The sequence below is a fragment of the Necator americanus genome, chromosome I (genome assembly GCF_031761385.1).
Source record: "Necator americanus strain Aroian chromosome I, whole genome shotgun sequence".
NCBI lineage: Eukaryota > Metazoa > Nematoda > Chromadorea > Rhabditida > Ancylostomatidae > Necator > Necator americanus.
The window spans coordinates 27,721,852-27,734,163 of NC_087371.1; the positions used below are offsets into that span (position 1 = coordinate 27,721,852).

At 39.2% G+C, this 12,312-nt stretch overlaps 1 protein-coding gene across 2 annotated transcripts; it reads left to right on the plus strand.

Moving 5' to 3' along the window:
- Window positions 1-1,104: 1,104 nt before the first annotated feature.
- Window positions 1,105-11,066, plus strand: RB195_007049 (uncharacterized protein; the record flags this gene model as incomplete). 2 transcript variants are annotated; one of them, XM_013439852.2, is made up of 31 exons in its annotated part: window positions 1,105-1,146; window positions 1,240-1,370; window positions 1,458-1,563; window positions 1,624-1,707; window positions 1,822-1,889; window positions 1,953-2,034; window positions 2,206-2,370; window positions 2,557-2,693; window positions 2,754-2,870; window positions 2,925-3,010; window positions 3,066-3,190; window positions 3,287-3,460; window positions 3,775-3,888; window positions 4,576-4,701; window positions 4,777-4,844; window positions 4,904-5,009; window positions 5,074-5,201; window positions 5,523-5,633; window positions 5,776-5,965; window positions 6,937-7,173; window positions 7,230-7,325; window positions 8,115-8,168; window positions 8,228-8,475; window positions 8,542-8,696; window positions 8,773-8,912; window positions 9,826-9,998; window positions 10,056-10,270; window positions 10,422-10,522; window positions 10,577-10,654; window positions 10,721-10,882; window positions 10,959-11,066. In XM_013439852.2, 31 exons carry the CDS (start codon window positions 1,105-1,107, stop codon window positions 11,064-11,066), a joined length of 3,927 nt encoding a protein of 1,308 aa, XP_013295306.2. The 2 variants fall into 2 exon arrangements, with proteins under 2 accessions (XP_013295306.2, XP_064037335.1); XM_064180465.1 differs by having other exon boundaries at window positions 5,809-5,965.
- Window positions 11,067-12,312: the final 1,246 nt, after the last annotated feature.

A 12,312-nucleotide genomic window follows, 5' to 3' on the forward strand; every position in this document is an offset into this window, starting at 1 on the left:
TTTCACACAGCTGCATAGGAAATACGAAAAAGGTTGGCAAATTTTGTGGTCATCTCGAGAAGCTGCGGCTTATATGCGAAAACCCTGACAATCAAATATCATGAGAGCATATCCGAACAGAGTGATGAGTTACGCTGCATTGGCATAGCAGGAACTTACTAAACCTAGAAGAAAACCACTCTTTTGCAAAGCTTGTTGCGTATACTGTACCTGGGGGAGCACTTCACCGGGCTCTGATTTCTGGACGTAAATAATAAAGTTAGTCGGGGCCCTAAAACTTAAGCATTAGTTCTACAAAATCTTTCACGTGTAAACTAACAATACTAAGAGAAAATAAGATACGGTATAATTGTAATATAATAATAATAAGACATGGAAGGTAGAACTTCCAGAAACAAGAGCCGGTAGAGTGCTCCTCCCAACTACATTTTCTCTGGATTGTTTACTTGAGCAGGGACATCCGAGAATATCGCACCGCTCCAAATCAAAAAAATCCTTAACTAACTTCACTAGATCCGCCTTGGAGTCGGAAATCCAGTCCCATTTCCTCAACGTCTCACACTGGCGATTAAATCATACTACAATCCACTAGACGCGCTTGCATTTTAATGGTTCAGTTGTGCCGCGTTTTCGAAGTACAGACGCAGTCCACGATCTTCTACAGCACGGAGAAAATCAGTATGAGTTCGAGCAACGATAATTTCTCTGGATCGGCTATATTCTGGAAAAGATGAATGGAAAAAGCACGTTTGTCTAGACTAAAAGCTCCAAGAATGTGGTCGTGCTGATCCTCATAATTGTGTTTAGGAGATGTGCGATTTTTTGTTACGTAGTATCTGGTGGTGACTTCTCGTATCATTATTGAGTGTCTTCTATCGTTTTTCTGTCCTATTTTTTTAACGTAGATCTTGATCTTCGCATTGCTTTGCTACTGCTGTTTTGACCCGAACTATTTACAAGTTTGAACTTCCCTTCGATTGGTTGCTTCATTCTGTACTTATTACTTTTGTGTATTTATTTCTCTTTTTCTTAAGATTTGCATTCCAATTTCTCTTCTCGAATTTATGAGTTGGTGCCCCTGACTTTACGCGATTCTCCTTGAAAATGTCGAAGCCGTTGGCACGAAAGGAGACGAACAAGCGCAAGGCAAGTTCCCTATCTTAACATTATGATTGCATCCATGTAGTTTTCTTGGATGACTGTCTGACCTCCTAATACGGGTAATTTTGTTGTTTCTAGACGCAGTTCCGAGATGAAGCAATGGAGGCTGCTGCTGCTCTTGCTAGCGATGAAATAACTTTCGAGCAAGCCTGGATCATCCACAAGCTGGACTGTTTAGGTTGCCGATTACATGATATTCACAATCCGAAGTGTGTTTTTCAACTTTTTTTGTTGTTCATTCACATCTTCCGTCACTTCTCTTCGTCAATTATTGTTTGGCTAATATTGTGTTTCAGATCGACCAATTGCCGTGATAATCCGTACTGCATTAAACGTTTAGGACTGGAAAAATTTGATAAACTTATTAAACAAGAAAAACTTAATACGGCTAAGGTTGAAGAGGTTACTATCATCTAGTTTGCGTATTCTAATATATCCTACTTTTTTTATTCCTTTCTCTAGAGTCAGAAACGACGCGATATATTGGAAGTGCCTTGTGGTTTAACTAATTCTGGGAATTTTTGCTATGTCAACAGTTTCCTTCAGGTGAGAAATCCTCTATCGTAATGTTTTTGACAAATCACGTCAAAAAAAATCGTTAATTTAATTAATTAATTAATTAGTTGTTAATCCGCTAAATAATTTATTAAACTGTCAAAGGTGTGGTACAACGATCCTGTGTTCCGACAAATTATTTTTGACTGGCGACCTTCTCCCGATTACGTGAGGTCAGAGCGGTTTTTACCTTATGATCTACGGTTATTTCCTTATGAGAAACTCAAACTTTTTAGGCCACAACCGCCTGCAATGGACGTGGAAGCAGTTATGAACAGTCTACAGCATTTGTTTTACACTATGCAAACTACACCCTTTGTGAGTATTTTTACTCCACTAAAGTAGCTGTGGTCCGCTGAAGTTCTCAAAATTAGGATTTTCCTTCTTTAAGAAACCTCTTTCGCTATCTCTTATTTTATACGAGAGGATGTGGATGTGTTCAAATCTACATCTATATTCTATCTAATCTACATCTCGCCATATTTTCAGGAAGACACTGATGATAATAGACACTTTACTGCTGCGCTTCGTCTTGGAAATGAGCAGCAGGACGCGCAAGAGTTTTCCCTTGTACTCTTTGATGCCTTGGATAGAAATCTTCCTAAACATCCACATGGTGAAGAAATCCGCGATAGGATACGTGAACGCTATTCAGTAAGTTAAATCAGATCACCAGACAGTGCACTCCTCTTTTCTTTTTGCAAACTCTAATGCATATACAACTTAAGTGCGAATTTATTCTGTATCTTTGTGGTTAATTGAACTCACAGCTAGCTATTTTGTTGTTACATGTTCTTTAAGTTCTTTTTTTTTTAAATTTAATGCAACTAGCCTTTCTAGGGCACCTCGTTGCAACGGATATGGTGTACTTGCGGAAAAGAGAGTCGGCGGAGTTCTCCATTTACAGCTCTGCAGCTAAATATTGACGGGTTCAAAACTCTGCAAGAGGCACTGGATGCGTACTGTGGAGAAGAATTGTATATTCTGCTTATTTATAAAGTGTGTAAAGTGGCTGAAACTTATTGAACTTATTGTAGGTTAGAGGACTATCTTTGTGATGAGTGCAATCGCCGTGGTCACGTCAAAAGGCAAACTACACCTGAAAAGCTTCCGCCAGTGGTGATGTTACAGTTAAATCGATATGTGTTTGATGGGTGAGTTTTTTTTTTCGTCCAAAAACTTACACAGTACTGAAGTTTTTCTTACAGAAATGGCAGAAATCGGAAATTAAAGGCACCAATCATATATCCACGAGAGTTAACTGCTCGATCATTTCATTTGGGAGTTTCAAAATGTAAGTCCTCTTTAGAACGATGCTTTGAATTTTTATCGCTATTTACTATATACAGATGACGATTTTGACTACGAGTTATTTGCCGTGATGATACATGAAGGCGACAATACATTCTGTGGCCATTACTATGACCTTGTACGACATCCATTTACGGGGGTGTGGTACAAATACAACGATGAGGTAAGAAAAAAGAATAATTTCTTTTGAATCGCTGTTTGTTAAGTAGGTGCTTTTCGAGTCACTTTACTAAACATGCAAATGTAAATGTTGTTTCAGCACGTCGAGCCTCTTGCTCGCCCACCTGGTGTAGACAGAAGTCGATCCGCTTCTTTAGCGCGTCCAACACCCGACATGAAGGCTTGCTATGGTTTAGCTTACCGACGAAAAGAACTGGGTGTGCCAGATATGGTTATGCCTCCGGATAACATCACAGAAAATTGGGCTGCTACGGTAAGTTCTTCTCATATGATGCTTCAATCACTACCGTTTGTCTATGGCGGTTTATCGAAACTCGGTCATTCTGCACTACTTCGGCAGTATATTAAAAATTGAATAAGTGAAGGGTAGTAAGTCTTACACTTTTCTGTATAAGAATCACTCGCTATAAGACTGTGTAGACTTTGCAACTCAAATTAAATAAGTGAATGGTAGTAAGTCAACTGCAACTCAAGACTTTGCAAATATTGAAAACATTAGAAAAAAAAAACTAAGGATAGAACGCGGTATTTCATGCACGTTATTCTCTGCGAAATCTATTGTTTTAGACGGAGAGTCGTTTCGATGGTCAGACCAAGGAGACGATAGCGAAAAGTGAAAAACGCCTTAATGAAGTAACTCTACGGTACGCCCAGCTGAGCACGTTGTTTGAAACGCTCGAGGTAATTCTTATATGATTTTGTTGATACCGTTTGACACTTTTTGGATTTTAATTTGTACATGTCCTTACATATATCCAACGTCGTCTATTTTTACACAAGTAGAAAGGATCACCTGCTGCTGTTTCTTCAATCCCTGTATAGATCAAACTTTTTCCTTTCACTTTATTAGTTTCTTTTCCATTCTTCAGCTGCAAGACAAATCGCAGGCTTTCGTTGATTTTGTACTTAGGAGATCTCCTGCTCCTCGATTATCCTATTTTCTCTTTTACATATCTGAATTCGGTTTTGCGACTTGTCAGCGAAATTTTTAGTGCAGAGTAATCTCAACCCAAGTTTGCTTTCATCAATAAGTGGAAGATCTACAAAATCCTCTATGCGGATTTGATGTAAAATTTAAAAATTGCTATGATAGTAGTTGTCGTCCCAGCAATAGGTTCTATTATTGATACTATTCGAACTTTCTCTGTAATGCGTCATACCTAGCGATCATCGACTATTTCAATGTTTGAACCAGTCAGCTCTGGAATATTTTCAGATCTTTATCTATTTTAAATTTGTTTTAGGTACGAAGACGAAATCTAGATGTCACTCTTGGCTTCTCATGCTTTTTTTTTATTTGAAACTGTTCTTTTTAGTACTACAAGTTACAAGGTAACTTCGAGTAATTGTGTAGTAATTTGGTTTCAGACACATGCTGACAAATACAAATCCCCCAGAGATGTTGCCTTCCTCCCTACAAAGCTGCTAAGCGATATTCTTGAAAAAGAATACGCGTCAGTGGTTCCCGTTCCGGTAGAAGATCCTAAAGGCGAGGTTAGTCCTTGGAAATTTTGACAAGTGCACGTTCATTTCTCATTGATTATTTTCAATTTAAAACAAAATCTTCAGAAAGCTTCCACCAATACAGTAGCAGACAGTATCCCTGATGAATCAGCAAATCTATCTTCTGCAAAGAGGTATCATTCTTATAGGCTTCATTTCACTTTTGCTTTGTACTTGGTAATCATCATGTCAGACCAATACGTGTTTCACGATTGCGAAGCGTACGCCATGCGATCGCGCGTCATTTATCGCCCCAAGAAATGCCAATTTGTCATCACGGTCGACTTTTTGTAGATTCTGTACGTCTATGGTTCAACATAGTCTCCTAAAGTACTAGTTTCTTGAATTATTTCGTTCTTTCAGGTTCTATTTGGAGACGTGAAAGGCGTTTCGAGAGTAACGGCAGAGACACTTTTATCTCAGTATGGCATCATGACAAAGATCAAATACGACTGCGATTCCTCTGAAGAACCACATTTACTTCTGACTGGGTAAGCAGTTATCCATGTGCAAAATGTCCTTATTTTTTGGTGTGCCTTGGTTGGCTTCTGTAGGTTTAGGTTTTTTCTGCCCTAAAGGCAGCAGAGTCTTTACGTTGGTTATCAGCGTTTGTAATCACGGTCATCCACATTCATATTACAGCAGAGAGCGCCAGATTTGTACGGGCTCCACTTGTTGCTTTTTTTCTCTTTTTTTTTCTTGTGAATTGTGTGACCAATAACAGTAGTTTTGCTAGTTATTGATAAGCATTTTGAAAACTCAGTGGTTTTTTTTTCGAGAGAAGATTGGCTCCTTTGACACTATTTGTTTAGCAACGATATTTGTGTCGACTGTGTCAAGGAGTTACGCCGAGAAGGGCAGTTCAGAGAAAGCCTGGAGGGCGATGTCAAATTAGCAACGCGGATTTTCAAGGACAAGACAAGGTGAGCGTTAAGTTTTGCTTTTAATAGAATTTAGCATGCTTCCCATTGCTTGTTTTTGTTTCCTTAACTGGTCTCCGTTCCAGTCCTCTATGTGTCATTTCGCTATTCTTACCGCTTTCTGACTGCTTCTTTTTTCAAACAGAAAGCCATTTGCTTACTGCCAGCTCTTGGACAGGTGTTCTTTGTCTCGAACTCCGAAGCCTGCAGGCTACTTGTACATATCGCGGAAGTGCCTTGCCAATTTCAAGAAGTTGGCGTTGCGTCAAATGGAACACCAACATAAGTTGCAGTCAGCTGGCGCCACCCTCCAGTTTTTGGTGAATCTTGCTGCGGTACGTCTTAAATGTTTTCTTTTAATAATTGCTACTCATTATTTTCCTAACATGCCATAGTCTTTAAAAGGTAAGTAGTTTGCAGCAGCATCAACAGGTAATAAAGAGATCCTGACCAACAGATAATGATAAAGAGGCACGGAAACTGGGCCTAGAACTTAAGCAGAACTTCAGTTACTAAACTTTTCTGAATATGCATTTCATATTTGGCGAATATGGACTTAACAGGGAAAAATTAGTTCTAGATAATCTCTCTGAACTAATGCATACTTTATACTTACAGTATATATTTATATCATGTCACTTTTTTGTAAAGTCATCATCTTCACTTGTTACATGCAACTTCTAGAAGAGAAATTTTTGATTTCACGTATTTCCTGAATGTTAATTGCAGAAGATTTTCTATAACCTTCCAACTTTCCCTTTTTCGCGAAAAATTATTTGTACAAGTTTGCAATGGCATAGTATAGTCAAAACGATATGAAACACGGTGCAGTTGCGTGAGCGGCTGCCCACGAAGTGTTGCAGTGGAGCATAACGGTTGTGATAGAGTTAAGATCCTTGGTAGCACCATTTCTTGCTGCAGTTCGTAAAGGTGTCACATCGATTCCAACCGCTATGTCCTCCGCGCCGCGCACTGAGAACCTGAATCGAAATTTCAATGCAAAACGATGTCTTTGATCAGATAGTAGTGGTCGATCTTGAGAAAATTTTCTTTTGGTTCTTGACAGTATATTAGAGGATCTTCGCTTGTTTTAGCGTTGTGACGCTTCAAGGGCTTATAGTATGCCAGTAGTAGCCAGTTAAAATTTGTACGGTACATCGCGATCAGTCAATAATTAGGCGATCCTTTTTTGATTTGTAAAATCTCGTTATATCCACTATATTTCACTCAGAAGTGTCTCGTGATCTTTCGGATCAAGGTCTACTTCATTGTGACGTGAAATTACTGTTCAAATTCCGTTGTACAGGTTGATAACAATTATTCTGGAAGTGCTAGATCCCCAAGGCGAAGTAAAGGAGCACGTAGAAAAAGATTGGTAACGAAGTTCGGCGATGAGTCGCCTGCCTCTTGTGAAGACGGGCACACTCCTTCAAAAATATCAAAGGACGATCCATGCGAGTCGATGCAAAGTACCAGTGAAGAGATTGGGTATGGACCGATGGAGGTCAAGGAGGAATTATTAGATGAGAAATACTCGAATGTAGTAAGTAGCTTTTCTTTGTTGATTTGCTTATCTGAGTTTTCGTTCCTCACACTCAGGCAATCGATATGTGTGCTGAAGATGTTTTTGATGAGAAGCCGAAAGTAGGAATACCCACTACTGCTGTACCTACTAGCAACTACAAGTGCTCAACGGTTAGTCCGATTTGTGGGTCGGTGGTAATTTACTACCGCTTTTGGAGGCTTTTTTCGCCCGCGGCAAGTGATATCTGAAGACATAAAGTAGAACTTCCACAAGTTTACACAATAACAGCTACAACCTGAACCTTAAATTTCTGTCGCGGAACTAAAACTTACTGCGGAAAACAACATCTCTCTTTCAGAAAAGTTCGCACTGACGAGGGACTTTACTCCCTTCTTGTTCGAAAGGAAAAAAAAACCCAACTTAGCGTCTGCTGTATCTCATTGATATAGCTACAATTTAGAAACCCACCCCAAATACTGAGTTCTTTTTTTAGATTATGTTAGCACAGAATTTTGTGGACACAAAAGGGAAATGCACCTGCGACGATTGCCGTATACCTTTTCCATTTTCCGGGAGTATTGCGCAAAAAGTAAATTCTAAAATAGTTACAAGCTCAGAACTCTTTTGAAATTATCTAACACAACTGCTTTGGCTTCCTAACAGCTCACTTAGGGATTACATAATTTTATCTCTGCTATACAGGTGTACTAGATGAGGGAAAAACCTACCTTTTATTTTTAGATATCTTTACAAACTACTCCTACAACACTATTTGCCTTTAATAATTTTACTGTTTTTTTTTTTAACTTTTATCTTTTATTAGAGCAAGAAACAAAAATAAGAGTGAACTGAAGCTTCAGCACAAATAAAGACGACTTATAACGTGAACGGCAGCGCGAGTAAAAATGATCGGACTGATCAATTACTTATTAGAAAAGGTTGATTGTTTCAAATTACAGGTGGAAGCCATATCATCAAAGACGGGTTCAGACGAAGAAAGGCACTATTCCGTGGTAGGCGAAATATTGGCGATTTCTCTCTTCCTCCTCACATTTGATGTATTGAGGTTCAGACTGAATCTGGCGACATTGACGACACAAATTCCTTATCGGTGAGCTCAGATGCGTCAGGAGTGCCACAAATGGAATTGGACTGTTTTGAAATGGGCCCCTCAACGAATACATCCGATGGATGCCAAGATGATGTCATCACAGAACAACCTGCACATGTTGTAAGTGAACCGATGCAAAATGGATGCATGGGAAGTGATGAACCCAATGAACAAGCGAAGTCTACTCAAGAACCTAATAATGAACAAAGGTAGCATTTACTCGTTCATTTCTCACCGTTGTTTTTCATTAATGTTGAAAGCGTAAGGTGTTATAGTGCCTCTTGCTCGCCTCCTGAAAGACAGTCTTCGTCGCCAGCTGAGCACCCTTCGTCGTCTTCGCCTCCCGAGCGTCCTTCTTCATCTGCTAGTAGATCGAGCACACACGAGTCTGGGGCAGTTGAGTTCAATTCCGAGCTTCGCTGTGAACACGGTATGATTCTCGAAACGCATTTTTATTAGCCTTAGGTCATGCTTTGAATTTAACAAAATAATTACTGCTTTTCTAGGTGGAATAAACCTTGACGAGTTTCGACAGGCAGTGAGTCCAGACGAGTGGAAGCAGCTTTCGTCGTATTTTGATCCTGCCACTACTTTTCTTGTGCGATGTGACGAGCCCATCTGTCAGGAATGTGAAAGAGAATTCAATGTGAGAAATTGGAAGATTTTTTCTGTTTCTCATAAGAAAAGTTATATCTGATTTGAAAGACTTTGAACTTCTCCACGAACAGACACATCCTGCTTTTCTACTTCAAGGAGGAGAGTTTAGAGACGAATTCAGAGACCTTCAATTTTTTGTCTTTGTCTTTGTGAATTTGACTTCAAAAATATGTGCTTGAAAAGCATTGGAAAATCGTTTAGAGCGAAAACAAATAGTTTCCAAGTGCATGGACAAATAAAGCGAAGGATGTTGCTTCGCAGCGTTACTTTTAATGAATGACAATCATATTGAGGAAAATTCATAACCGAAATTTATAGCTTTTCTGCTAGGTGGTTTGAATTGCTTGGAAGGAACTGAATGTGTCCAACTCTATCCTGTATTTTGAATTTTATTAAAGACTTAATAATTGAAAGGCATCGGCCTTTCAGTTATCAAGTCCACCGTAGGTCCCATATTTTTTTTATTGATAGCCGTAGATCGATATTGATAGAGGTGTGGTAGTTACGCACTAATTCCGCGGTCTATCCCGAAGAGTACTGGGAGCTTCATTGTTGATGAATTCAGGTCGCTAGGTGAACACAGTCATCTAGTTTTAGGTCCTAGACAAGTGATAGAGGTAGTACAGATCCCTCTGCTAATTCAATCTTCTCTCGATAACACCACTGCTGGACATCATTCTTAGTAGACATCCTACTGTTATCTTGGACTCATCCACTTCACAATTTCATCATCCTTTTTTTGTAGGACTATTTTTACTCAGCTAGATTTCGCGAACAGTGATGGTGATAATATAACAGTGCAACTCATGCTCATCGCGAAATTGCTGCTTGTGCTAGAAAATCTAGATTATCTGCTTATGTTGATGTCTTTACACATGATCAAAAGGGTAGCCTTAATTTAGGAACAACAATGTGGCAAGCAGGAACTGAAAGAATCTCTGCGAGACCTTCGAAGTAGGATTGGTGAACTGCTTCGAGAGATTGATCGGCGTCGTCCCACCGAAGAAGAGTACGGTACGGTGTACTCAAGGGGCATTTGCAGCCAATTTTTGACGAAGTTGACAGCAACTATGAAGTTAGTTGCTTTGCTGTTGTTAGTGATCTTGAGAACTTGCTCATTGTTCCGATTAAGAGCACGCGGTTCATCTGTTGCGCTGCCAACGATCTGCCAAGAATGTGTGCTATGCACTCACGGACTGCCAAATGTGGGACTTTCTTGCGACTTCGGTAGTGTGCACATCGTTGCTCTCTCAGAAATAGAGTGGAACCGTCTTTGCGAAGAAATTACCACTGGTTTGGGAGCTGGCGACTCTGAGCGACCAAACCCCGTTATTATTTCTGAAAGAGGTACGTAATCGTGTTTTGCGGATACATTTGGTACTTAGCTCACAACTTTTACTCGAATGTTTTATGCGATTTCCTTCTTGTTTTTTAGAAGCATGTAATTGAAAGTACTTTTACCTCTATTAATCAGTTCTTGTTTACCCAATTGATTTAGGACGAATTGAGAACATGTGCGAAGGTTGCTTTGGTGAACGTCTCGAAGCGCTGAACACACAGCGATATGTCTACGACGATGCCTTCATTTATGTTTCTTTGGTAACAGTGTACCTATTTCATCTTCCCTCACGTGTTCATACGTTAATAATTTAGAGTGAGGATGGCGCAATGAATTCTCCTTTGCCTAAAACCACTAGAAGGACTCAGAAGAACAAATGTTTTAAAATAAAGGTGACAATCTATTGTTTTAGAAGCTAATCAAACTATGTAGTTCTACATTCACGTTTTCTCTCTAAGATGTCTTCAACGGACACAATTCGAGATCTGAAAGTGCAGTTGTACAAGCAAACAGGCCAAACACCAAACGATCAGTTGCTCTATCGTGAACTGGGAGGTTCTCTATTAGATAGTGACTCAACTCTTTTCGAGGCACGGATAGAGAAGAATAACTCGGACCAGGTTATTTTATGTTCCTCTCTTGTGGCGCAGAAAACATAGTTATGAACTGATGTACCTTCGAATCGACTTCTTGCAGCCGCTGATCCTTATTGCGCAGTCCACTACCAATGTGCCAATGAAGTACGACGAGCAACAGGTGCGAGCACCAGAACGTGGCTTCATCGATACCGCTCTTGCTCACTAACTCTATTTTTATCTTTGGCGAAGCATACTATGCGCTGAAAGTCTTGGAATGTCCTAATGATTATAACGAAATTTTTTGCCTAATTTAGAAGAGAACTTTTTGTAGTTTAAGGAACTGAAGTCATCTCTCTTGTTTTTCTTACTAGTCGCTTAGATTTTCTTCTGGTTTTTTTTTTTCGAGTGGTTTCGGAAAAGGGGGTGTTGGATCAACCGTTCTGTTATTTGTCGTTCACAAGATGTAAGCAGCATGTTTTAAGTGAACTTCTGAAGAAATGATCGGCAGGACTTTTCTTCCTAGCTAATCTAATTTTAAGATGACTGTTACATTGCCTCTTATGGCTCAATATCCTTCGAACTATCGTTCGCGATTTTTTACGTCAACATTTTAAGCGGTTTCGTTCCTCAGGTATCGGTCACTGTTTCGGCGATTTTTTTTTCTATTCTGGATCTCTATTTCTTGTCGCTTATTCCGGTAGTTCCTATGTTGAAAGAAATTCATTCCACTGATAATGTTATCTTTGGTTCATTGAGAATTTTGTTAGTTTCTTCACGTTTTTTTTTCGAGAACGTTCCTTGTATTTATTGAAATCTTTCACATCAGGTTAAGGTATGGCTAGTTCATTGTAATCAGTATGTTTAGCAGTGTTTGATCTCACATATTTTCTTCTGCGAAAATGCTTGTTCCTTTTATGTCCATATCTAATATGTGGTATAGCCTACTTTTCTCATTTTGTGAATGATGATTTTATAGTTCTTTTCGTTATAAGAGGCTTTAATGAGGAGCTATGAGTATAGCCTTTGTATATTATTTTTTTCTGTTCCATGGGTCGAACAGCTCAATGTTGGGTCGCTACGTTCGACAGCATTGCTTTGAACGGTGGTCCATAATTTGGAATAAATAAATTATTGATCTTAAATTTTGTTGTCCATCAGTTCGTTGTTTTATTCCTGGTTACTGTATTCAGTATAGTTAAGCGTTCTCGCCGCCAACACTAGAAGATAATTTTGTATACAAGCTGAATTTCCATAACCTACCTATCCTTATGATCGTGTGGTTCGGTCTATCTCAGTCAACTCTTTTTTTCTTTCCAAAAATCTTGGAATTTATCTTGTTGCAAACTAACTAATTTGCCCTCAAATTTCTCAAAACATTCTGCTTCAACTGAACTAAGAACTGTTACTGACGTACTTGTTAAGGGACTGTTTTTGAATTTTTGTCCAGAAACATAGAAACCAAACACCCTCAA